Genomic DNA, 22,769 nt, shown 5'->3' with positions numbered 1-22,769 from the left:
AAACCACTCCATTAGACTCAGGCAGATCCCTCGTCCCACATCTCTCACGTATCTCTCTTCAACAAATGCTTCTCTCCCCCACATCTAGCAAATTCCATCCACGCAAGCAAGGTATAATTCCACTCTTCCATCTCTCGTAAACAGAAAGAACAAATAAGAAAAAAGAGCAACCGGGGTTCGGCCCCGACAAAAACATCTGATTCAGGGATTCGACCTTTGAAGAAAAAACGAGGAGGCCGTGTCCTTCCCAAACGCCCTTTCCGAGGCTTGGCCATCCAAATCGTATCTGAGAAACAAATCATGAAAACATGCCGTACGCAAGGCAGGCCTAAAAAAACGGTCTTGTATCCGGAACCATATATGGAGTCGGATAAATAAAGCGAAGATATTTTGTGTTAAAGAAACAAAAGGTGACAACGGATGGGCCATGGCACCTTGTGAGTCCAGAAATTACATTGTCCGGTTTCCGTCAGCCGACTGGGAGATATGTATTGGAGAATCAAGCTTCCAGGGAAAATAGTCCAGGTCCGGTTCCGGGCAATAAGAAGAAGTAAGAAAATCAATTCCAGCTGATTGAGAGGCGGGTATCATCAGTACAAGACGTTGATCGCCGTGACTCATCGCGTCGCGAAAGAACCTACGCCACGGCAGGCGGTCCGGTCGTCCAGTCAAGAAAAAGTAGAAAAATATAGACATCGAAGAGTTAATGGGCTCCCACGGTGCAACTACACCACTTCAACGTACAGCATGAGCTTCTCGTTGCGGTTAAGGGCATCGTCCAAATCGGCGTCACTCGTCAGGCTGGGCTTATTTCCCGTCTGCTCATCCTTGTAAAACAGCTGGACTTGCTCGTTTGGCGATACCTTGAGTCGATCTCGGACCTTGTCACAGAGTTGCTGGTACTGGATGTCTGTGGGGACCCGGATGGCAATGAGATCGCCATTGTAGTACATCTTGATCTTCATGGCGGCTCCAGCTGGCTGGCCGGGCTGCGATGGCATTTGCATGACTACAGGCAGCAAGGTCAGTATTGAGCTGTCAAAAGCCCGAGGTATGATTGTGGGGAACTCTTACTTGACTGTGGGTTGCTGACTTGTCTCGGGGTGGCTGAGAGACCAGTGTATCCATTGCCGCTCAGATTGTTTCGCGATGACTGTCGCGAATCAGGGTTAGCATGTGACCCGGAGGATGAGCCTTGAGAGCCTTGGGACAGTCGGTATTCCTCCTCGATATTGGCAGGGTCCATCTCATAATCGCCTTCCCTGGGAGCAAAGAACTGCTTGACAAGCGTGCAACGCGCAATGTAGGGGGGCTGGCCAAGAAGGTTCTTCACATATGCATCCAAGTTATGCAGCCTTCCTTCTGTGATGGCATCGGTCACATAGCTCACAGGGCCGGGCATGTAAGGGAGTGTTCGCTTCTGGGTTCCGGTGTTGCCCGCCTCGGCAGGGAACTCAGTGAGAAGCGCAATCTGGAAATCGTAAAAGTCCTCATAGTACCGGGAAAGTTCCCAGTGCCGCCCATCTTCGAGCTGCGTCTCGATAACAAACCAATACTTGTCCTCTGCAAAGCAGTAACGGGGTATCCGGGCAGAGATGGGGGCGTAGAGTTCCGTCGTCGCGCTCGATACAAACTCAGGCTGCTGGGGGTGGGCAGCAGGCTGAGGAGGGCCACTGAGGGCGCCTTGTGGGGGCTATTGGGGGATCATTAATGCCTGATCAAAAGGCAAGGCTGATGGAGAGGACGGCAAAAGAGCAATGAGGCTGGACGGGAAGCAGGCGTAAGGGGGCGTGGTCGGTGGGGGACTGACGGGAGGGAGGGTGAAATATGAAAGAAATGTGTAGAGGACAAGGAGAGAGAGCAAGAAGAGGCTAAAAGAGGGAGAGGGGCAAGCAGAGATTAACAAAGAAAGAAAAAGGTAAGGCGTAAGACTGAGAATATTGTGGAAAGTGTAGAGTAGGGCGAGCGAGACATGGAGACGAGATGAGAGACAGAGAAGTGAAGAAAGGGGGGAAAGGCTAGGCAATGGAGAAGGCAAGGTAAAAGGGAGGGGCAGGATATGTGATGAATCGCACAAAGACTCACCTGAGGTGCATTTTGAATGCTCATACGCTCCATGCCCTGCTCCAGCGGCTGGGATGGTCCTCCGCCCTCAAACTTGCCTAGGGTGATGCTGCTGTTCTTGTAGGCTGTGGCCATCTTTTTCCACTCTTCGACCTTGGGAACGCCCGCCTTCCGGATGGCCTCTGCGGGATTCTCAATGGCCTTGCCCGTGCCCATATCACGGAGCTCAATAAAGGACACTGGAATCAAGCCAGGGCCGCCAAGTCGACCGATAGGTTTGGCAACAAACCACTCTGGGTTGGACTGGGCAATGACGATGATTGCCTCTCCTGCCTTGGCCTCGAGCTCGTCGGATCTCTCTGCGTTGAAGTCGTACATTACCACGCCGTAAACCATGGCACCTTGCTTGCCAGCAGACTTGGACATGCGCTGAGACGCGGGGGGCGCAGATGCGCCGCCGGGGGAGTGGACTTCGCCATAGCCAGAATCATGGTCTGGGTTCTTGTTTGCAGTCGGTGGGCGGCCACCATCAGACTGCTGGCTGTCCCTCTCAGTCTTGCCCAACGCCTGGAAAAAGGCTACGGGCACGAGACCCCGCGCATCAGGCAGCGCAGGATTGCATGCCTCGTACCAGTCCGGATCGTCCTCGCGGCCGATGACGTGGAAAAAATCGCCTTTGGAGAAGCCCAGCTCCTGGGCAGAGCGGGCCTCGTAGTCGTAGAGAGCTCGAATAACCTGCGTACGAAATAAGAAGAGGGCCCCTCAAACGGTTCGCGGTTACAACTACTAGAAAGGCCCAGAAAAAAAGACGTAATGAAAATGCCATTGCAAACGCAGCTCAAAGGGAGCAAAAAAGACCAAGGGAAACGGGAAGCGTGGGGCTGCTTTTGCGCGATAATGTCTTGTCATGCGACCTTGCCGACTCAACAAAGACATGCGCAAAAGCAGGAGGAGAGAAGCGGGAAGGGGCAAAACGCAGCACACTGATCAACGAACCTTCTTGGGCGGAACGATTGCGACAGCAGCTTTGGGGGTAATGGAGATGCTGTGTTGCTTCTCCTTGTCGCCCTTGATAGACCGACGGAGCGCCTGTACCAAGCCCATGGCTGTTAGTCTTGTTTTCCTCTCTCTTTGTCCGAAACTTCGTCGCAAGGGAGCTTGTTTTTGTTTGTTTGTTTATCTGGTCTGCGCATATGGTGATATTGATTGAGGAAAGTTTGAAAGCAGGCGGCTGGCGTGCCAAACACGATCGATATACGGGCGGCATCGTGACGCCGGTCCGGCACTTGGGGAGGGGAGCGGTTTGCAGCTGGCAGCGCATGACTTGCGCAGTTGGCAATGACGCACCTTCATCTTTGTGTAACGAAATCTGGCCGGACGGACGGGGATATGGGCGGTAAGGCGATATTGGCCGGTCTGAGGGTACGAGAGAATGAGAGTATAGAATCGACGAGGGGGGGAGGGTCGGGTTTGGCTTTAGTTTTCGTGCGAGGTCGCGATGTCGACAGGCGGGCGGAGGGTGTGCGCAAAAAGCTGCGAGCGACAGCAGGGAGGGGGTCCGGTTGCCAATGACGAGGCCGGCGACGTTCGATCGATACAAGCAGAGCAGAGCAGACGGTGAGCGCAAGAGGGAAAAGAAGCAGAAGAGCCGGCTCGATGCAGAGGGCAGCTCAGGTCCGTCGCACACGAAGTTGGTTGCGCGTGCTAGCAGGCAATATTAATACTAGTCTTGCAGTCCACGCCTAGCCTGTTTGTGTAGTGTCGGCTGCGCCTCGTGCTTCTAGAAAGTCGAGCCTCGTGCGGTCGCAACACTCACGTTTTTTCTCGTCGCTCGGCCTGAGATTTCGGCGATGCAGGCAGCCGTCGAGGAAACGTGCAGCCGCGGCTCGTGTTGCTTGTCCAAGTCGCAATCTAGTCGAAACCAGTGCAATGCGATGCAAATGCGATGAGATGGCGAGAGTCCAGTCAGTCACTTAGCTATCCTATGGTAGACAGAACGGTGGCGCAATCGCGGGATGAATCAATCAATGGATTGGAATCTACAGGCGCTCAAAGCAAAAAAAGATTTCAATGATATCAAGGGGACAGACAAAAATGGTTGGATGGCGCCGGCTGAAGCGGCTGGAGCAGATGCGGACTGGATGGGGGAAAAGAATTCCTTTACTGGACAGTACGCCTTTTACCAAGTTGTGGATGGGAGGGAGAGAAAAAGAGAAGGGACCAATCCCATGCATGTATGTACTGTACACTCGTGGACGTCAGGTTGCACGAGCAAGGTACACGCAGGTACACGCACGCCCATGTACCACCCGACAGTACCAATGGGAGACCCTCGCTTCACTCCCAGGTGCCTTGTGCAACCCCCAAGCAGGTACCCAACAGCGCCTGGTGAGACAGCCCGGGCAAAAAGAAGAAAAATGTGGACAGAAACAGGGAGCCGCCGCCACGGCCATTACGAGCAATCGAGGGCCTCGTACAGGTACTTTGTCGTCTTCTGCAGTAAGCCTGGCCTGGGAGCAAACCTGTGGCCTGTTGCAACTTGAGAGAGCCTGAGCAGCCGGGGCTCCAGGTGGGCTACAGGGGGCCGCAGAGGGGGCACTGGTGGGCTACAGTGGGGGCGGCCAGCGCCCAAGCGCTATCCATAGGCCCGCGAGCCCTGGAGCAGAGCGCCCAGAGGTGCCAATGGGGCGCTGCGCAACGGCCAAGGGAGGGGCATGGCAGCAAGGGTTCCATGCTGCCTTTCCATTGACGAGAATTGGATCCAACAACTGTGTTGCATCTTGCTTTTTCTCGGCTGCGTATTCACTCATCAGCATGACGTCTGGCTGAGTTACAATCTTCACGGCCATGTTCCCGACCAGCTGGTAACAGTAGAATAAGGTACATGCATATGACAAGCGCCTGTACCCACAGAACTCGCATGTACCGATACCAAGGATTGGTATCTACATGTATCAGGCAGAATGAGGCAATCTTCAATGACATTTAATACTGGGACCTTGTATTTATAGAAGCACACAGTTCATGTACGATACGAGTAGGCGGTACATATGATCGTCATATCACCAAATCAATTATCAAATCCTTGTGTTGTGCCTGGCGGGCCTAGGTGTGCTCAGCGCCAGCCTGCGCCGGCGAGGCTGAAATCACGGCACCAGTGTTACCTCTTATTTCACATCACTTCATTTCCCTTGCTTCACACCATTCTGTTTATTTCCTACTACAATTTTACATACCGTGCATGCAATAGAAGAGAGAGAGAAAACTGGCTCCCCCCTTTACTTTTGACATGACTAGATGGTCCCGTTTTAGTAGATATTGACTCGAGTTCTTGTGTTAGTGCACATCTCAATGCCACCATAGACAGACAGACAGACAGACAGACCCCATAGCCTGATGTACACATCCGCACTTGATGTTATAACTGCCTACCCTTGGACAGCGACGTTGAATTAGAATTTTGTAAAGACAGAATGCTTCTTTGTACCACTTGTTATCAAAGGCACGATTCAGCATGAACCTCCCGATCAGTGCTGTTCTCAACATAAACTCAGCTACTCTCATCCGTTAACAAAATCCCTAGCGGCCATCAGCTACTCCCCCACCCCTGTCTGCATGCTTCTATTTAGCGCCACCCATCACAGGCCTCCCGATGGTGAAACGCAAGAGTCTTCCAGGCCATTGAACAAGGAGTTGCGCTACCGGCAACTTATCGATTGCGCCAGAGGATTTCTTGTTTCAACTCTATTCGCTTCTCCCTTTGAATCGCAGGACAATACGGAGTACGGCAAGTTGGCGTTGCTTCTCATATAATTCCCATTTCTCTTCTCAGATGGACAATACTCTCGCTTCACAGAGTGACAACTGCTGAAACACTGGAAGTCAGTCATGAGAAAATTCAAGCTTGATCAATTGATGGCTGCTCCGACTATGTAATTATGTAACAAGCAAGGCCAGCAACGCCTGTGTAAATGTCCTAGCCCAACCGGCTTGGCAAGAATAAAAACTACTACCAACGCCAAACACCATCTTAAACTTCCCAAGCTGTAGTCCGACCGTGATGATGATGAAGCCAAAACGCCATATCCGCCCTCGCCAAGGGAGCAGTTTGGCGCAAACATTTTTTTCACATATCGTCCAAATTCCTTTCAACATCCAACTGGTTGGAGTTGCTACTATGGATCGAGTGATATTCTGCTTATAACAGAAGCAGAGATCTGGCGTGTCAAGTTAGAAGATAAAATCGTTTGAAGAGGGCATCGCCGTAATCAAGGTGACTGGCAAAAGCCTGCCCCATTCCCCGAGCGGGAACAGAGTATTGGTTGCTCAGTACTGAACCGTGCATAGGAGAATAGAACGACTCGTCGTGCGATATCGGGTTCTCAACAGATGCGGTCCAACGAAACAGGTCCAAAGAAAAAAGAAACTTTTTGAATCCTCGCCGCAATCGGCGAGATGCTATCGTTAGGTATCAGGGGTAGGTTGCAATCTTTAAAGAGATAGAGAAGAGGAAATGCAACAGAAAAAAGCTGGCGAATGCGAGCCACATGCAGAAAAAACAGGCGCGGAGAGGAAGAGGCGCAGGAGCAACGTGACAAGGAGCAACAACCAAGTTAAATCTGTCCTTTAATGTCCACTTTCCGGAAAGCCGACGCTCTAGAGTTCTCAAAGAGGTTATTGGCTTTACCGGTCAGGAACGCAATGTACTCTGTGCGGTCTTCAAGAAGATGTTGCCCCTGGTAATCAATAATGAACTGAGCAGCATCAGCATCTGATTCGAACCCGAGTTCCTCAGTGATGAAGCGCAGCTTGACGTCAGGTTTGTATCTGGTGGCAAAAGTTAGCGGTGAAACCGGACGAAAAGGGGATGTTGATCGGGACTCACCCTTTACAAATATTGCACAGAGCTGCAAGGCGCTCCCTGGCGACAAACATATCCATGAGATATGCACCCATGTTGGGTGTGTCAAGGTATAGCTGGAAAAACTTGTGGTAGTTGCCCAGTGCCAGCGCCGACCGCACGTCGAGCGCGTGCTTGATGGGCTTCTCTTCCTTCTCCGCTGCTGTTAGATCTGCCAGGGTGTCGTTCAGGCCGGTGCGGTTGGCCGTATGAATGAAATAAAGAATACGATACGCCTTGAACTCAATGGGGTTTCCCTTCAGGCCCATTGCATACAACGATCGCAACTGGGTCTGGCACTGATTATACTCACCGATGTCCCCCTTCTCCAAGGCAATCCGGGCATGAATTTCATAGACGGAAACAGTAAACTCGTTCTTGATGCGTTGCACGGTAAGATCTTGACGCATAGATTTAAACTGGTCGCATATGTACGAATAGTTGCTCTCCTTTCGCCACTTCTTCTTCAACAAATCTAACGTTTGACGGAGAACTCTCTCAGGTCGCACATTGGACGGAATAGGGGGGGCAGTGAGGCGGAGATACTTCTTTTCAAGGGTTTCAGAGGTGCCGACGATGGGGCCGGATGATGGCGGAGTTGGGCTGAGCGACGCTACGTTGGCCGCCTTGTATTCGTTTTCGAAACGGCGTTTTCGCTTGTTGGCTTCTTTCTGGAACTTACTGTCATCGAGGGCTACCCGCTTGTCGGGGGAATACGAAATGCGATCCTCGAGGGATCGGCCTGAGTTAGTAGAGTGCCAAGGTGGCACCGATGAATCATTGTTTGGAAAATCATTCGACTTGCGCTTTCTGGGATTAAAAGAGTCGTCGGCATATATCGGCGTAGTCAACGAGGTATGGCGGAGCTTAAGCAGTGCCTCACGGTCAGCTCTCACCAAGGCTTGGGGCAAAGGTATGTTATCCCAATCAATAGTGTAGAGTGAGTTGTTCTCTTTAGCACTGCCGATTGTGTCTTTCAGCTTAGCCTCAAGCTCCGCGCGAGAGACAGAGGCGTCGTCGTTTTCGGGATGAAAAGACCGCTGGACATAACGTCGGACTGATTCCGGCCACTCGGTCTTGGCTCCCTTGGGCTGTTCTACAGGTGCTGATGGAGATGCATTTGTCGTGGTTCCGGGAGTAGAGGCCTGGCTCTGAGCTGGACTTGATGCGTACGGGTTGTATGGCGGTGGTGGAGGTGCACCATACGGACTGAAGCCCTGTCGCACCTGGACTGGAATGAAGGCAGGGTCTGCACAATATGTTAGACACTTAGAGATTCTAGAAGCCGCTGCGAGACGAAAGAAAGACTTACTGGGTGGATAGCCATATGCAGGTGGCGGAGCGTGTTGAGAAACAACGCCTGGCGGATGCTGGGTGGTCGGCCAGCCTGACATGGTGAAGGCGGCTGAAGATGTGAACTGGAGTTAGTTTTACGATATGGGTCGACAGATCAAGAGCAGATGGAGAGCCCGGCAATAGTTTGGACGGCGGGTTGATAAGATCTTGATCGCGATGCTTGGGCGAGATCAGGAGGGCAACGGGCGAGGTTGGGCTGTAACAAGGGAAAATGTGCGTCAGAGAAAGTCCCGTGATCAGGCAATCACGGTTAAGTTCCGGCTATTTTGAAGAGGATATGGGCTGGAAAGAGGCGGAGGATGCTTCCGGCCAATAGTGGGGCTGCCTGGAGCTGCACAGCAGGTACGTACCTCGACCAAGTCGCATGCCTCATCTTCTATCCTCTATCAATGGTAGCGCAACCTTGCTTCATCGTTATCCTCGCTATAGACTCACCAATAACCAAAACTCGTCCTCTATCGGGATTCTGTAGACGTCCAGATTCAGACTGTTTGTTATCGATCATCTAAATCTCCAGCAACAACACATTTTATTCCGTCATCCAGGCTTCATTCATTGCGCTTCCTTCGGCACGTGCTATTCAACGCATCCATCCCAGGCCGATTCAATTTATCGAAGGCTGGCTCTTTGCCACTGCCGTATGACGAATGTTCCTGAAGCACATTGATCTGACTACTGCACTGCGGCCTTCGTATCTTCCGGATGAAGTACTGCTCTTTGTCCAGGACAATGTCGGCTTGTACGAAGGGTGAGTCTCTTGTGTCTGGAGCGTCTGGAAGCGGGGCTGTTTGAGTGCTAGATGTTGATGAGGCGGCATAGGAAGTTTAAGCTCCCGAATCAGCAGAATGGCCAGGTGTATCTGACATCTCATCGCATCTGCTACGTTGACAAGGATGAACCAAGGAAGTACTCAGCTGCGTTGAACCTGAAGGAGGTGGATCGGTATGAGTTCTATGCCGGGTTCCTGAAGTCATCGGCCAAGATCACCATTGTTCCCAAGCCCTTAAAGCGATCAACGCTCCATAACCGTGTTGTGTCCAACACTGGAGTCAACTCAAGAGGGAGCACGCCATCTCCTGCACCGTCGGACAATGCCTACACTCCCCCGTCTGGACCTCCGTCAATGACGGCCGCAACTTGGGTTTGCACCATTTGCAGCTTCTCAAACCCCGTCCCTTCCAACTTTGATCCGACTACAGCAAATGCTCACACTCCTCTTCCTCCATGCTTGGCATGCGGGATCAAACCAACGCTATCGCAGGTGCTGAAGGCGGCCATCAGCACCGCAAGCAGCCGTCCAGCAGCCACTACAAACACCAGTCAGAGCGGACTTTCGAGCCAGGAGATTTCATCATCAATCACTCCACAATCAAGCGATCTTTTGACTTTTGATACTCGTGTTGGCAGTGGACAAGGAAAACCTGACGCTAGTGTGTCATTCCATTGCCCGCGATGCACTTTCTCAAATCATCCTTCACTTCTATCTTGCGAGATGTGCGGAGCTCCTTTGCTATCGCAAAACATACCTTCTTCCATCTCTAGCTCCGAATATATTAGAACACAGTCCCCGGGTCCAGTCAAGGATAGCAACAGCAAAACAAGTCAGGGTGGCACAGACTTTGCGGAGAGTGTAAAGATATCATTCCGAGGTGGCGGGGAGAAGATCTTTTACGAACGACTAAAGAGTGCCATGACGCAGCGGAAATGGCTGCTGCAAGATGCACCTCCTGCTCCAAAGAGTAACCGCGGGATGGATGACAGCTCCGCCAGCGGTTCACCAAGCACCCCCATACAGAAGACGAAGACTGCGGGCATTGCTGGGCTCGAGCAACTGGGCTTGAATATGCGCAAGAATAACGAAATTCTGATTGGCAGCGCGTTCGAAGACCTCGAGGCACTGATGGCCTCCGCAAAGGAGGTAGTGGCCTTGGCGGAGAGATTTGCACAGCAGGTCAACGGGGCTAGTGGCGATGTCACATCCAAGGACAATAGCATACTGGCCGAATCCGCCCATCAGCTAGGATTAATCACGACCAAGGACATTGTCGGCGGTGGAAGCTCCGAGTCCCTCTACTTCTCCGAACTGGCCCGCAACTTGGCAGAGTTCCTCACGGACGACTCAAGGGGCGTTCTGAAGCGGGCGGGCGGCATCCTCACGCTAGTCGAGCTATGGGCAATGTTCAACCGAGCGCGCGGCGGCGTGGAGCTCGTGAGCCCGATGGACTTTGAGAAGGCGGCACAGATGTGGGAAGGCCTCAAGCTGCCCGTGCGGCTGCGCAAGTTCCGGAGCGGCGTCATGGTGGTGCAGGCCCGGGACCGCACCGACGACGCCACCATCAAGTCGATCCTGGCTTGGCTGCAGGACTTGCACGAGTTCCCGCCCGACCGGGACGTTGCATGGGATTGGCGAGAGTTTGGGCGCGGTGTCACGGCGCAGGAGGCCGCGGAGAGGTTTGGATGGAGTCTCGGCGTGGCGGAGGAGGAGCTGCTGATGGCCGAGGAGCACGGGGCCCTGTGTCGCGAGGAGGGGCTTGAGGGACTCAAGTTTTGGAAGAATTACATTGGCAATACGGATCCGGCATTGTTGCAGAAGAAGGAGGCACAGGAACAGGCCGATGCACTGATACAGCGTTTGAAGGAGACCGGGTTGATTGGTTGATATAGACATAGCTGGGCGGCTTGGATTGGTTGCTAGAGAAAACGAGTTACATGAGGTCTACGATTTGAGAATATTAGTTTACATGGATACACCTTTTTTTTCTTTTACATTCTCAGAGTTGGGATTGTTTGTGAATCATGCACACGCGGCATAGAGACCTAAGCGTCTTGATTCTCAAACAAAGATAGTGTACATCAGCAGCCTAGCGACGGCATTTTACCGCCTCATGCCATATGGATATCAAAGAAAAATAGAGATGATAGTAAAAAGAGACACCGAAACTCCCCAAAAGGCCCCTTGTCTTTTTTATCAAACTCCGTGAGCGTGTAAAGGGGACCCCCTCATCCCAAAAAAGCGACGTGAAATTCCCCCGTCGTCCTCGTACTCCCAGACTTTAAAAGAACAAAGCGCATAAAAGATGTGGCGAAGCAAAGTTTTTGATGGCTGATAAGATACAACGCCGATTGATGAAGGATGAGAAGAAAAAGGAAAGAGAGATAATTTTTGGTGAAGATGATGGAACTTTATACCACCACGTGCGTCGACATGTGTTCCACCGCCTCCTTTATCGAGCGGAGCATTCGCTGATTGACGCAAAATGGACACCGCAGCGGCCTGTCGTGGGTAGCAATGGGGACTTCAGAGTGAATCGGCGTGAGAGTTAGATCAGGAGCCATGTCTTGCCCCGGCGTGGTGTAGCGAGTATCTGACGGAGCGCGAGCACTCGGCGTAGAGACCATGGCCTGCTGCTGCTGAAGCCCAGCGGCTCTCTCAGCACGCTCGCGCTCTTCCCGCACAGCAGCGGCCTGCTCCTCGGCAGCCTGCTCTTCCTGCTGGAGCTGTCGAAGGGCGTTCTGAAGCACCACTTCGGGGTCGTCCTCGGCATAGAGCGGCTGCTGGTCGGGCTGAGGCTGGGCAAGAGTGGGCTCGACGGGGGTCAGAGACGGGAGCGGAGCGGCATGCGCATTGGCCAGGCGGCGGATGATCTCGTCACGGACCAGGGCGCAGGTGTTGAGGCTGGACTCGACGCCCACGACGCGCAGGACCTGCTCGCGGATGGCGGCAGGGCTCGTGTCGCTGGCAATGGCCATGAAGCGCGGCACGCAGTCGGCCAAGTAGTCAATGTCGTCGGCCGGGTTGATGCCGCCATCACCATGCCGCCGCTGGCGACGGATCAGCAGCCCATAGCGCTTCTTGAAGCGGTGAATCCATCCCGGCGAGAACTCGGGCGGGCTCTCCTCCTTGTAGCGCGGCAGCTGGCTGAAGATGCTCTTCGCCTTCTCGCCCAGCTCCTCGTTGGTGGGCTGGCGGCCCGCGGCCTGGACCTGCTGGTACCACAGCAGCACCAGCTTCTCGACGTCGGGCCAGTTGCCAAAGCGCAGGCGCGAGCCCGACAGCTGCGGGTTGTCGCCGTCGAGGCGCGAGTACTTGGGCGACAGCGAGTGCGAGACGGTGGACTGGCTGATTTGCTGGCCGTACTGGCTGAAGAACCACTCGATGCAGGCCTTGTGCGAGGGCCGGATCGTCTGCGTATTGGCCCAGCGGCGGAGGGCGCGGCGCTGGTCCAGCGTCAGCGAGTGCCGCTCCTTGGGCGCCGACACGGACGGCGAGATGTCGCTGCCGTCCACCAGCGAGTCTGTCGCGGCCATGTTCGTCCAAATTGCAATCGTTGTATCCGATGGATGCAGGATTCTTTCGGTTTAGGAGATGGTGCATGCGCCATAAAAGCAGGGCGGGGCGCTGCTCAGAGCTTCAGGGCTTTTCTGGCGCCCAGATGCCGCTCACGTGACCGCCTGCCGCCCGTGTAGGACTCCTAACATTGCACATTGGCTACACGATGCCTGCAGGACGGCTGGAATGCGAAATGCGTGATAGGCTGGCCTTGCTGTCGCCCTGCATCTCATCATGGCGAGTGGCTGCATGGCCAATTCACGGGTTATGCGATTTGCGCGTCTTCCATTGCAGTAACGGTGCTTGGACGCTTTGTATACGAGTAGAGGCGCTGGTATGCTTATATCCGGCTGCCCGTCGATCAAACAAGGCTCCTAGCATGAGGCCGGCCGGACGCTAGGATATAAATTAAAAGGGCCCGTTCCTGGAGTTCGATTATTGAATTTCTCTTTATCATCTTATGATGGATAGGTTGCATCAAGACATTTCGAGCTTATTGCTGTGACGCATCTAACGAAGCTTTGATGCAATCAACCTCGAGTGTCTGTCTATTTGCATGTTGACAATTGGCCCATCGTATTTACTTCATATCAGTCTTTTAACATGAAGTATATTTCATGTTTAAATGGCCCGTACGTGGTACAGAGAATTACACCTTTTCACTGGGCTACCATATTCACCACTGCTTCATCTTGGTAGTGCACTGTATTTGCTGCTTCTGCATGCGCAGCCTGATTGATGTAATTGCTCTCGCATGTACAGCTTAGTGAAAGTGCCACGCATGACCAAGTTTATTGTGTTGTTAATGTTATACATTAAAGAGGAACTACACCAGATTTTTGAAATGTTGCCAATTCGTAATAATCATCTCGCAAGTTGCATACCATGGCTGCATTATCTTCACTCTCAATCGCGCCATAGAGAGCCAGAGCGCCGAACTACAAACGGTATTTCCCTAATAGCATATCCGGTCCATCCATATACATTTGCCGCAAGCAATCAATTTGCTCAATTTCAGAAAATCATATACGCAAAGTTCACCCTCAAAGACATCAAAGGTCAAGATAATGGATATGGCGGAGGCGTCACCGGACTCCACTGGACCAACAGTCGTAGCACCGCCTTGCCCATTAACATGATACACTGAAGCTCAATACAGACTATGCAAAGGACACATATTCAAGCCATCAAACGTAGGCGCGATCAAATAAGTGCACTGGCCGTGTCGGGGAGAGTAAATCGCATCGTTTTTTCTATCTCGAGACACATTCGCTCTCTGGGCATCTATTATGTACAAGACAACAATACACTATCCCCCTCCATGCTGGTCGTTTTCGAGTTTCGCCATTTAATGCTTCTTGTCCTGCTCCTCAAGGAATTTCCTGTTATTCCGTTAGCCGATTGCGCCTCCAAGTCGCAGCTGATAGTATATAACGCACTTGATGAAGTCGGCCTCGTCAGAGCTGGAAGCGTTGATCGGGGGAGTGGCAACAGCATTCGCAGGCTTCTTGGGGCCGGAAGCAGCATAGTAGGCACCGCCGAAGAGGGTGGCCAACCAGCCCATGGCAAGCTGTGAAGTTGATTTTCAGGTCAGAGAGCTGGAACCAGAGAGCTAGAGAGTGCGACTTTTTTCTTCGCCGGCAAGACATACGTAGTGGCCGCCGATCTGTCGACCAGCAATAGTGTAGGTAGCGACACCAGCCATTTTGACCTCGGAATATGCGTCGAAGGGGTGGACGGGAGGAACGGGCGGGAATCAATGGATTGCTGGAGAGTTGAGGATCGTTGAAACGACTTTGCCGCAAAAACGGAGACTTGCAATTGTGCCTGGAATTGCAGGCCCCGGCAATCCGGCTATTCCCCGGCCGAGCTTGTTGCGCAGTGGATGCCCAACCCAGAGGTACCGCTTCGCTAGTCGACGTCACTGTACCGGCTTAGCCATGTTAGCTTTGCGGGAGTTGCTGGTAGCCGTGAGCTACGGATCTTACTGCTGCTAGAATTGGTACTGACGTTGGCATTCTCCATCCTTCATTCAATTCATAAGGTATCAATCAACCAACGCGGGCATTTGGTTTCCCTAGACATTCTTTCGCCTTTCTCATTCTTGTATCTCTTCACTCACTAGAGCGCCATCATGGGTTGGTGGGGGAAATCATCTGATTCAAAGCCTGAAGAGCAGAAGCAGCAGCAGCAACAGGTGCCAAAGGAGCATGTCTTCGATCCCCAGCTTCCCAAGGCTGAAAAGTTGCCCAGAGGGCTGCAGAAGATTATAGACAAGGCCGACAAGGATGAGAGTTTTTTTGATAGTATAAAGGAGGGACGGTAATTGCAACCTGTGCCCGTTTACAAGCAAGAAGAGGCTAAGATCAATCATCGCAGGGCTCCCGACACTACGGAGAGCAACTTGCGATATGCCGCGTATGCGACCCGACTGCGAACCATTCTCTTATCCGCCCATCGATACGTCGCCTATACTTCAGACATTGGCGAATCATTCCGGCCCGTTGCGCACCCAAACCTTGTCCGCACTGCCTACGGAATCTCGTGGCTCTACATTCTCGGCGATGTCTCGCATGAGGGATACCGCGCCTACTGGCAGAACCAGCGGATCCTCAACCCCCAGGTCCTACTCAACTCTCACCAGCAAAGACTCTCCGGCCTCCCTGAGAAGGAGACGCGCAACATTGCCCCAGGTGTGGTCCCTCCATTGGAGGACTGGCGAACCGTCATGGTGCAGAGAGCCATCTTCCAGAGTGTCGCCAGTATGGGATTGCCGGCATTTACCATCCACAGCATGGTCAAGTACTCTGGAAAGGCAATGAAGAATGTCAAAAACGCCACCCTCAGAACATGGGGCCCCATTGGACTGGGCCTATCTGTGGTTCCATTCCTGCCCAGCCTCTTTGACAAGCCGGTCGAGGACGCCGTGGAGTGGGCATTCCACAAGGGCTTTGAGCAGTTTGGAGGCAAGGCGTATGTTGGGGATTTACCGGCTACCGGCCGAGAGAAGCTTATCAACAAGGACCCCAAGATTAAGGAGGAATAGCTGGGATGTGCTGGCTGTGAATATGGATGGGATAAGGCGTTTGCGGCGTATCAAGGTGCTCTCCACTCTTGGATTTTGGAGCACATGAGATGATTTCTTGTAAAACACAATACAGTACATTACATTAAATACACCATTACTTTTTCTTCCTCTCTGTCATGTATTTACTGATTAGTTTCCACTTGGTACAATGGTCCAGCTTCATGTTGACTTTACTCATTGACCATCTTACACATGTAAGCTCAAGTCATGGCACAAATTGGTGGGGCCTCGGATATGACCCCGCGATGCGAACTCGACCCTGCAGCAGCCTTATTTACGCCTCATCTCATCTCATCTCGTGCTCCTCTTGTCCCCTGTCGCTTGGCGAATCATTTGTCAAATTCCCTTGCGTATTGCATATCCGGGCTCATCATCACACTTACAAACAGCGTCGTTCGCTAGTGTCCCGGAGCACAGCGCACGGGCTTCAGCGCGCCGGTCGCTAATTTAGCAGACGGTTATAGGGGTTTCCAGACGCTTCCTTGCCACGTTTGGTCAGCCGACTGGAGACGCCGTCAGCCGCGCCGGATTGCTTGCCTTTGTTCGCAAGGTGACGACATTTGCTCTGCCTGAACAGCACATGAGTTGGATTAGCAAGACTGCGGCGACATATTTATTTTGTTTATATCATTCACGTCTTCCAAGATGGCGTCAGGATCGGATTCCGACGCTCCAGAAACGAGCTACATCATGAAGGACAAGGAAGACGCCAGCCTGGTCGGCAAACACTGCCAGTACGAATACTGCAATCAGCTTGATTTCCTCCCTTTTTTCTGCCAGTCCTGCACCAAGACTTTCTGCCTGGATCACCGCTCAGAGTCCGCTCACAAGTGCACAAACCCGGGAGCCTGGGCGGAACGTAAACGACAGGCACAGCTGGCAAAGCCCTCCATCGGCCAAGGGAGGACATTGCGGGATAAGATCTCAGAGAAGCCTTGCGCGTCGCCATCTTGCGAGACAACCATCGGCACTTCGCTAGTGCCAGGCGTTCACTGCGAAACATGTAATCGGGATTACTGTCTAAAGCACCGCTTCAAGGATGACCACAACTGCAAGAACTTGACGCCAATCGGGGCGCGGCCGATTCAGATCGACGTTGCCCAAAGGACGAAATCCGCGCTGGACCGGCTTCGAGCATGGGGAACGGCCAAGAAGGAGCAGGCCGGCAGGGCGCTGCCAAAGCCCAAACCCAGCTCGGCTGCAGCGCGAATGGTTGCCGTCAACAGCCTGAAGAAAACTGCAAAGGGCGACGACAAGTTGGCTCCGGAGAAGCGCATCTACGTGTACGTTGAGGCTGAGGCTGAGACGGCAAAGGCCAAGTTCCCCAAGGGAGAGTTTTATTATTCCAAGGATTGGGTAGTCGGCCGTGTACTGGACGCGGCGGCGAAGAGCCTACAGGTACAAAACGTCAACAACCAGAGCTCAGATGAGAGAGACAAGCTACGGGTGTTTCATGTCGAAGGAGGCAGGGTTCTGGATTACAGCGAGAAGGTTGGGGCGTCGATACAGAGCGGGAATACTTTGGTGTTGCTGAGGGGTGTTGGTGCGCCTGCGGATTTGATTGAGGTTTAACGAAAGACATTGGGTTGAGAAGATATACATCAGAGGTAATATGGGCGTTTTGAATAGGCATTGGGGACATAAGAAGTCGGCGAGCTTAGCGGCATATCATAGAGTATTTGCATTGTTGACTTTGGCATTATATTACATTGTAAATTAATATCATTTCTGAGCAAATACAGTATTTACTCAAGACAGTTTCTTCTTCAAGGTCAATTCTTTGAATGCGTCATCTCATAGTGAATTACTATCAGAGGCACCTGTTTATTTGAAGAATAGTTGCCGTTACAAATCAATATTAAGCTCTAGGGTGGCAGCAAACGCTCATGGTAATAGCTTAAACAGTGCACGTGATCCCGCGTACACTTTCGCGTCAATGACGACATGTCACTTCTCACTAAACTCGACTTCACACCACCGATTCGCGTATGGGAAGACATGCCTCCATATGTGCCACGCAAAAGATTGAGAGCCTCTGGGCCTGAAGATACGGTCACAGCTGATAAAGGCTCCAGTGAGGCAAGTCCCAGAGCCGGTGCGCGAAAGAGGACGCTGTACGACGATCTCGACTCTTCACACACGCCTGGAGGCTCAGATTCACTCCTGCAAGGACTCGACGGAGCCAGTGATAGCGACAGCCCGCTCTCTTCGTTGTCCGACAGCGATTTTGAAGATGTTCCTCTTGCCAAGCGGCAGAAAACAGAGGATGTCGGTGAGGATGACGAAGACGATGACGACATTGAGTTTGAGGATGTGGAAGCCCCTCCCCAGTTCACGTTTGAGCCAGATGCTCCAGTACCGTCCGGCGATCTTGAGCTGACGCTGAATCGGGACACTCGAATATCTCTGACGAATCAGTTTGGCGACAAAAAGGGTCCCTCAAAGCGAGAGCGGATAGTCCGGAATGCGACGCACTGCGTTCACATCATGTGTCTTCTGTGGCACAATGCCGTTCGGAATTCCTGGATATGTGATGCTGAAGTTCAGGCAATCATGGTTTCTCACATCCCTCCCAGGCTCTGGGATGAGGTAGATCGCTGGAGACGAAACAGTGGCCTAGACCCTCAGCCGCCGCCCAAGAAGACGACTGCAACAAAGAAGAGAGGCGCGAAGCAAGAGTCTCGGGATTGGGGTGGATCGGCCAAGCGGCTAGAAGAGGGAGCCATTGATATGAGCCATGGCGATCCTCTGTTTCGATTTATGAAATCACTAGTCGCCTGGTGGAAACAACGGTTTCGGGTCTCGGCTCCTGGTCTCCGGAAATGGGGCTACATGTCGTTGGAGCGACTCGATAGACTCACAAAAGCATACAAGGGCAACGAATCAGATTACGAAGCATTTGGCGAGCGGTTAGAGGGCATAGAGGATTTCCGGCGGTGCGCCACCGACTGCAGAGGGAGTAGAGATGTTGGAGCTCAGCTGTTCACTGCGCTGCTTCGAGGCCTGGGTATCGATGCTCGGATGGTTGCCAGCTTGCAACCACTAGGATTTGGATGGAACAAACTGGAGGACGCAGATGCCGAGGATGAAGAAAACGAACAAGGCACTCCAATGAAGGCTAATAATAAGAAGAGAACTGCTGGAAAGAAGGCAGAGAAAGACACCGCTAAAAAGAAAGGGAAGGAGAAGGCAAGAGTCAACGAGACTCCTGCTCGGTCACGCTCTGCTCGTTCTACTACACAATCGGCCGCTCCCACCACTGAAGATTCTGAAGACGATTTGGAACTCGAATTTAAGGATACGGATGACGAATCCATCGACATGAATCTTGCCACCGCAGTTAAGCCATTGGATAAAAAATTTGACAAGGACCTGGAGTTCCCACATTATTGGACCGAGATTCTATCACCAGCCACCAAAAAGTATCTTTCAGTCGACCCCATTGTGAAGGGGACAATCGCTGTCAATCGGGATCTCGTCGAAACATTTGAGCCTCGCGGTGCCAAAGCTGACAGAGCTAGACAAGTCATAGCCTATGTCGTGGGCTATTCTAGAGACGGAACCGCCAAAGATGTCACGGTAAGATACCTGAAGCGACAAGTCCTCCCAGGGCGAACCAAGGGCTCGAGAATGCCGCTTGTGAAGATTCCGATCTATGACCGCCATGGCAAGGTGAAGCGCTACGAAATGCTTGATTGGTTCAAGTCCGCCATGTCTGGGTACAGGCGAGGAGGCAAGAACCATCCTTTGACAGAAGTTGACCAACAAGAAGACATCACGGACCTCAAGCCAGCAAAGGCTGAGAAGAAAGAAGTCAAGGAAGGCGAAGAGACGCTACAGTACTACAAGCAATCCAAGGAATTTGCCTTGGAGAGGCACCTAAAACGCGAGGAAGCGCTGAAACCTGACGCCGAACCAGTCAAGGTTTTCAAGAACAAAGGAAAGGGTGGCAAAGTGGACGAAGAGGACGTATACCTCCGATCCGATGTCGTCCTTGTCAAAAGCGCGGAAACTTGGCACAAGCAAGGCCGAGCTCCAATTGCTGGCGAAGAGCCCCTGAAGAGAGTTCCGTACCGGGCTGCCACTCTCAATCGGAAGAGGGAGATTTTGGAAACAGAGGCCATGACCGGGCAAAAGGTACTCCAAGGATTATACAGCTTTGACCAGACTGATTGGATTATACCGCCGCCCATCAAGGACGGCATCATTCCCAAAAACGAATACGGGTAGGTCATGTCATATGTAGAATCACATATTGAGGACTAACACATTGGTATAGGAATATCGATCTATTTGCGGAACACATGTGCCCAAAAGGCGCAGTACACGTACCCTTTAGAGGTGTAGTCAAGGTCTGCAAGAGACTCGGAATCGACTACGCAGAGGCCGTGGTGGACTTTGAGTTTGGCCACCGGATGGCTGTCCCCGTCATCCAGGGAGTCGTTATCGCGAAAGAGCATCACGATAGAGTGATGGTAGAGCTAGAGAAAGACGAAGCGGAGCGTGTGAGAAAAGAAGATGAGAAGCGGCGCAAGGCAGCACTGGGTAAGTGGCGCAAGTTTCTTATGGGCATGCGGATCGTGGAGAGGATTCGGCAAGAATATGGCGAGATCGACGAGAGTGTTTCAGTCTTTAGTCACTCCCGTGGGGGGGTCCAGGCCAGCGAGGCGCCCAAGGTTCATGACGAAGAAATGGCTGGAGGATTTCTGCCTGAAGGTTACGAAGAAGACGGTGAAGACCACCGGGCGCATGAGACATCGAGCTTTTTCCCCGCTCTCGAGGAAGACGACCAGGGCGGTGATGGAGACCTTATCATGGAAGATGGACGCGATGAGAGTGAGGCGGAAGCGAATGCTCTAGACGCGGAAACTCAATCAGAGACTGCGGCACCAAGAGCTCGTAAGCCACGAGCAACACGGCGAAGGCAGCAAGCCATTGATAGCGAGGACGACGAGGAAGATGAAGATGGCGACTAGGAGGATGGGAAGGTGTAATGATACATGGGATGGATATTTTGCATGAGATGAATGATGATTGAGTCTTTGTCTGGCTATTTACTTGGACAATTGGAAACATGGCGGTGTCTTGCCGGAGACAATCCTCCGCTTATATCGGACAGTTTATTGGTGGCGTGGCACATCTTGAATGAACAAACTTAGATAACCTGAATAGGAAGAAGGCTATTTCTGCCTGGAAAAGACATATCGGAGCTTGTTATTGTACATGGATACCTGGTTGAGGTTATATGAGAAGTTTGGGGCTTTTTTTCATCGGGCACAGGTAGGGCGAATGCTGTCCACGCTGTATGAAATCAGTCCATACAAGGCTACTGCATGGCGCCAGGTACCAACTAACCTTACCAATGTTTACTTACCTGTACTCAGTATAGCAGGTTACTGATGCTTACCAAGTACATAGAAAGCCGAGTCGGTTTATTGAGAGTCTGACGGCAGCGATGAAGTAAATCCCGATTCTGGCAATTTTGCCGATTGCCTTGTGCCGGTCGATCAGCAGCTAACATGGAGTTTGTACACACACTGAACTGAACTGACCTGACAAGGGGAGCCTGCCAGCTGAAAATGATCCAAGACAGGGAGTGCTGCAGCATCGGTACCTATGCGAGTACATCCCTGGAACGTCATCCAGATTGCTCTCCAATGTGGTGCAACCTGAGCTGAACATAGGATGGCAGTAGCCAGCAGCCGCATGCCCAGGTACTCGCTACTGCAGCCGCGGCTACAACACGCCACTGTCTCGAGTATTTGTTACACTTGGACTTTAACGCCGGGCTATCAAGGGAACAATCTCCCGACACATAAATTGAATCAGGTGCCTCGCTCCCAACCTCGACTCTTAACCTTTGAACCCCAGCACTCTTTTCCCTTGGCTGTCACTGCGGGATCGCTTCACTTCGCCCTCTCTCCGTTAGGTGTCGACACTCGGCAGCGACCATTACTATCGTTACGGCCTGGATATTTTTTATTATCTTGTTCTTTACGTTCGTGCCCAAGATACGATACAGGTGGAACTCCCCCAGCTAGGACTGGAGTGGAGCGACTCCAACTGCCGGCACTACTGTACTTGACTAGGTGCGATAAGAGCAGTCGGAATAGCAACCGACGCTGTGCTTCTTGTTTTGTGGATGATCATCGGGAGCTCCGGTTCCAGCATTGATCTTCACATTTGATTCCTTGAGCGCTGGTCTCGCGGGTGCCTTTGATACAAATTGTACAGCGATGCGTTTGTCGTTGGGCAGCCATCTCTCGTACATCTGACGAGGAAGGACGTCTTTTTCAACCAGCGCTGCCAGCCAACATAATCATCCCCAGTGCAAACATATCCAGCACATACATCCCGCTTAGTGCCCTCACGGCGCTCTTTCACATTTGATTAATATCTATAATCTACAAACCCTCTGGGCATCGCAATTGGCTATCGTTCCTCGTCGAAAACCTTCTCCCTACCGGTTGGCATATTTCACCTTGTGCTTTTAATGACATCTTTCTAATCCTTGGTGAGTTGTTGCCTTTGTTCATCGTGCTTCACTGCTTGGCCCTAGGGGGAATTTATCATCATCTTCTTATTCTCCTACTTTTTATTATTCTATTTACTGCTTCTTCTCCGCCCTGGTGACTGGTGCTTCCGAGGAAATGTGTACACTGTACCGAATCTTTCCGAGATGTGCCCGGCCTTTCAACTCAAAGCCATTTCCTTGATACTACACCTTGGCCACTGAGACATGGCTATATGACATTGATACCCATCAATAAACCTGTCATCTACGGCCATTCAGCTCCCTACGCTCTAGCGAATAGCTGATGGGGAACTACAGTGTGGTGCTCTCCCTACTTTGAGATATCAAGTAAACAAATCGTGTCCCCTGGCCACATTGCCATTGCCCTCTAACAACTGGCCTGTGAAAGTGGGCAAAAGTGTCTAACAAACAGCCTTCATAGACGAAGCTACTTTTACCTTCCAGCACAACAGTATCCGAGCTGCTTCCCAGAGTTCAATGGATCAGTTTCCGTTTG

The 22,769-nt window shown here is 52.1% G+C and overlaps 7 protein-coding genes across 7 annotated transcripts; 4 read left to right on the top strand and 3 right to left on the bottom strand.

Annotated features, from left to right (window-relative positions):
* Positions 1 to 513: 513 nt before the first annotated feature.
* V8C40DRAFT_151497 (phosphatidylinositol-3-phosphate-binding protein BEM1) lies at positions 514 to 3,285 on the bottom strand. The gene is made up of 4 exons (XM_083211310.1): positions 3,061 to 3,285; positions 2,086 to 2,799; positions 1,075 to 1,693; positions 514 to 1,009 (listed from the first exon to the last, which is right to left on the bottom strand). Exons 1-4 carry the CDS (start codon positions 3,166 to 3,168, stop codon positions 726 to 728), a joined length of 1,725 nt encoding a protein of 574 aa, XP_083067359.1. The 5' UTR covers positions 3,169 to 3,285; the 3' UTR covers positions 514 to 725.
* A 2,665-nt stretch (positions 3,286 to 5,950) lies between these two features.
* Positions 5,951 to 8,503, bottom strand: V8C40DRAFT_258879 (SAC3/GANP/Nin1/mts3/eIF-3 p25 family-domain-containing protein). The gene is made up of 3 exons (XM_083218824.1): positions 8,277 to 8,503; positions 6,950 to 8,213; positions 5,951 to 6,891 (listed from the first exon to the last, which is right to left on the bottom strand). Exons 1-3 carry the CDS (start codon positions 8,356 to 8,358, stop codon positions 6,678 to 6,680), a joined length of 1,560 nt encoding a protein of 519 aa, XP_083067358.1. The 5' UTR covers positions 8,359 to 8,503; the 3' UTR covers positions 5,951 to 6,677.
* Positions 8,504 to 8,711: 208 nt separating this feature from the next.
* V8C40DRAFT_258878 (ESCRT-II subunit protein VPS36) lies at positions 8,712 to 11,235 on the top strand. The gene is made up of 2 exons (XM_083218823.1): positions 8,712 to 9,068; positions 9,140 to 11,235. The coding sequence occupies exons 1-2, from the start codon at positions 8,968 to 8,970 to the stop codon at positions 10,977 to 10,979; spliced, it is 1,941 nt and encodes a 646-aa protein (XP_083067357.1). The 5' UTR covers positions 8,712 to 8,967; the 3' UTR covers positions 10,980 to 11,235.
* Positions 11,236 to 13,406: 2,171 nt separating this feature from the next.
* On the bottom strand, positions 13,407 to 14,438 carry V8C40DRAFT_258872 (ATP19 family protein). The gene is made up of 3 exons (XM_083218822.1): positions 14,302 to 14,438; positions 14,090 to 14,220; positions 13,407 to 14,032 (listed from the first exon to the last, which is right to left on the bottom strand). Exons 1-3 carry the CDS (start codon positions 14,353 to 14,355, stop codon positions 13,999 to 14,001), a joined length of 219 nt encoding a protein of 72 aa, XP_083067356.1. The 5' UTR covers positions 14,356 to 14,438; the 3' UTR covers positions 13,407 to 13,998.
* Positions 14,439 to 14,592: 154 nt separating this feature from the next.
* On the top strand, positions 14,593 to 15,842 carry V8C40DRAFT_258869 (mitochondrial 18 KDa protein-domain-containing protein). Its single transcript, XM_083218821.1, has 2 exons — positions 14,593 to 14,972; positions 15,030 to 15,842. The coding sequence occupies exons 1-2, from the start codon at positions 14,785 to 14,787 to the stop codon at positions 15,694 to 15,696; spliced, it is 855 nt and encodes a 284-aa protein (XP_083067355.1). The 5' UTR covers positions 14,593 to 14,784; the 3' UTR covers positions 15,697 to 15,842.
* A 179-nt stretch (positions 15,843 to 16,021) lies between these two features.
* V8C40DRAFT_258868 (AN1-type zinc finger protein) lies at positions 16,022 to 17,509 on the top strand. The gene has a single exon (XM_083218820.1). The coding sequence runs from the start codon at positions 16,384 to 16,386 to the stop codon at positions 17,308 to 17,310; it is 927 nt and encodes a 308-aa protein (XP_083067354.1). The 5' UTR covers positions 16,022 to 16,383; the 3' UTR covers positions 17,311 to 17,509.
* A 188-nt stretch (positions 17,510 to 17,697) lies between these two features.
* V8C40DRAFT_258867 (uncharacterized protein) lies at positions 17,698 to 21,216 on the top strand. Its single transcript, XM_083218819.1, has 2 exons — positions 17,698 to 19,964; positions 20,018 to 21,216. Exons 1-2 carry the CDS (start codon positions 17,737 to 17,739, stop codon positions 20,712 to 20,714), a joined length of 2,925 nt encoding a protein of 974 aa, XP_083067353.1. The 5' UTR covers positions 17,698 to 17,736; the 3' UTR covers positions 20,715 to 21,216.
* The last annotated feature ends 1,553 nt before the right edge of the window (positions 21,217 to 22,769 follow it).

The sequence above is a fragment of the Trichoderma camerunense genome, assembly GCF_050948025.1.
Source record: "Trichoderma camerunense strain CBS 138272 chromosome Unknown V8C40scaffold_30, whole genome shotgun sequence".
Lineage (NCBI taxonomy): Eukaryota > Fungi > Ascomycota > Sordariomycetes > Hypocreales > Hypocreaceae > Trichoderma > Trichoderma camerunense.
Note: the sequence above shows the minus strand (reverse complement) of the source record. Positions and strands in the feature narration are given on the sequence as shown.

Bases quoted from the DNA above. Each gene is read 5' to 3' on its own strand.
- V8C40DRAFT_151497 (XM_083211310.1), bottom strand. From the start codon at position 3,168: ATGGGCTTGGTACAGGCGCTCCGTCGGTCTATCAAGGGCGACAAGGAG. The intron at 2,800-3,060 runs GTTCGTTGATCA...TTTCGTACGCAG, and splicing joins CAATCGTTCCGCCCAAGAAG to GTTATTCGAGCTCTCTACGA. The intron at 1,694-2,085 runs GTGAGTCTTTGT...ATCCCCCAATAG, and splicing joins GCATTCAAAATGCACCTCAG to CCCCCACAAGGCGCCCTCAG.
- V8C40DRAFT_258879 (XM_083218824.1), bottom strand. From the start codon at position 8,358: ATGTCAGGCTGGCCGACCACCCAGCATCCGCCAGGCGTTGTTTCTCAA. The intron at 8,214-8,276 runs GTAAGTCTTTCT...CATATTGTGCAG, and splicing joins TGCATATGGCTATCCACCCA to ACCCTGCCTTCATTCCAGTC. The intron at 6,892-6,949 runs GTGAGTCCCGAT...TTTTGCCACCAG, and splicing joins CTGTGCAATATTTGTAAAGG to ATACAAACCTGACGTCAAGC.
- V8C40DRAFT_258878 (XM_083218823.1), top strand. From the start codon at position 8,968: ATGTTCCTGAAGCACATTGATCTGACTACTGCACTGCGGCCTTCGTAT. The intron at 9,069-9,139 runs GTGAGTCTCTTG...GAGGCGGCATAG, and splicing joins AATGTCGGCTTGTACGAAGG to GAAGTTTAAGCTCCCGAATC.
- V8C40DRAFT_258872 (XM_083218822.1), bottom strand. From the start codon at position 14,355: ATGGCTGGTGTCGCTACCTACACTATTGCTGGTCGACAGATCGGCGGC. The intron at 14,221-14,301 runs GTATGTCTTGCC...TCAACTTCACAG, and splicing joins GACAGATCGGCGGCCACTAC to CTTGCCATGGGCTGGTTGGC. The intron at 14,033-14,089 runs GTGCGTTATATA...ACGGAATAACAG, and splicing joins GACGAGGCCGACTTCATCAA to GAAATTCCTTGAGGAGCAGG.
- V8C40DRAFT_258869 (XM_083218821.1), top strand. From the start codon at position 14,785: ATGGGTTGGTGGGGGAAATCATCTGATTCAAAGCCTGAAGAGCAGAAG. The intron at 14,973-15,029 runs GTAATTGCAACC...CAATCATCGCAG, and splicing joins GATAGTATAAAGGAGGGACG to GGCTCCCGACACTACGGAGA.
- V8C40DRAFT_258868 (XM_083218820.1), top strand. From the start codon at position 16,384: ATGGCGTCAGGATCGGATTCCGACGCTCCAGAAACGAGCTACATCATG.
- V8C40DRAFT_258867 (XM_083218819.1), top strand. From the start codon at position 17,737: ATGCCTCCATATGTGCCACGCAAAAGATTGAGAGCCTCTGGGCCTGAA. The intron at 19,965-20,017 runs GTAGGTCATGTC...ACATTGGTATAG, and splicing joins ATTCCCAAAAACGAATACGG to GAATATCGATCTATTTGCGG.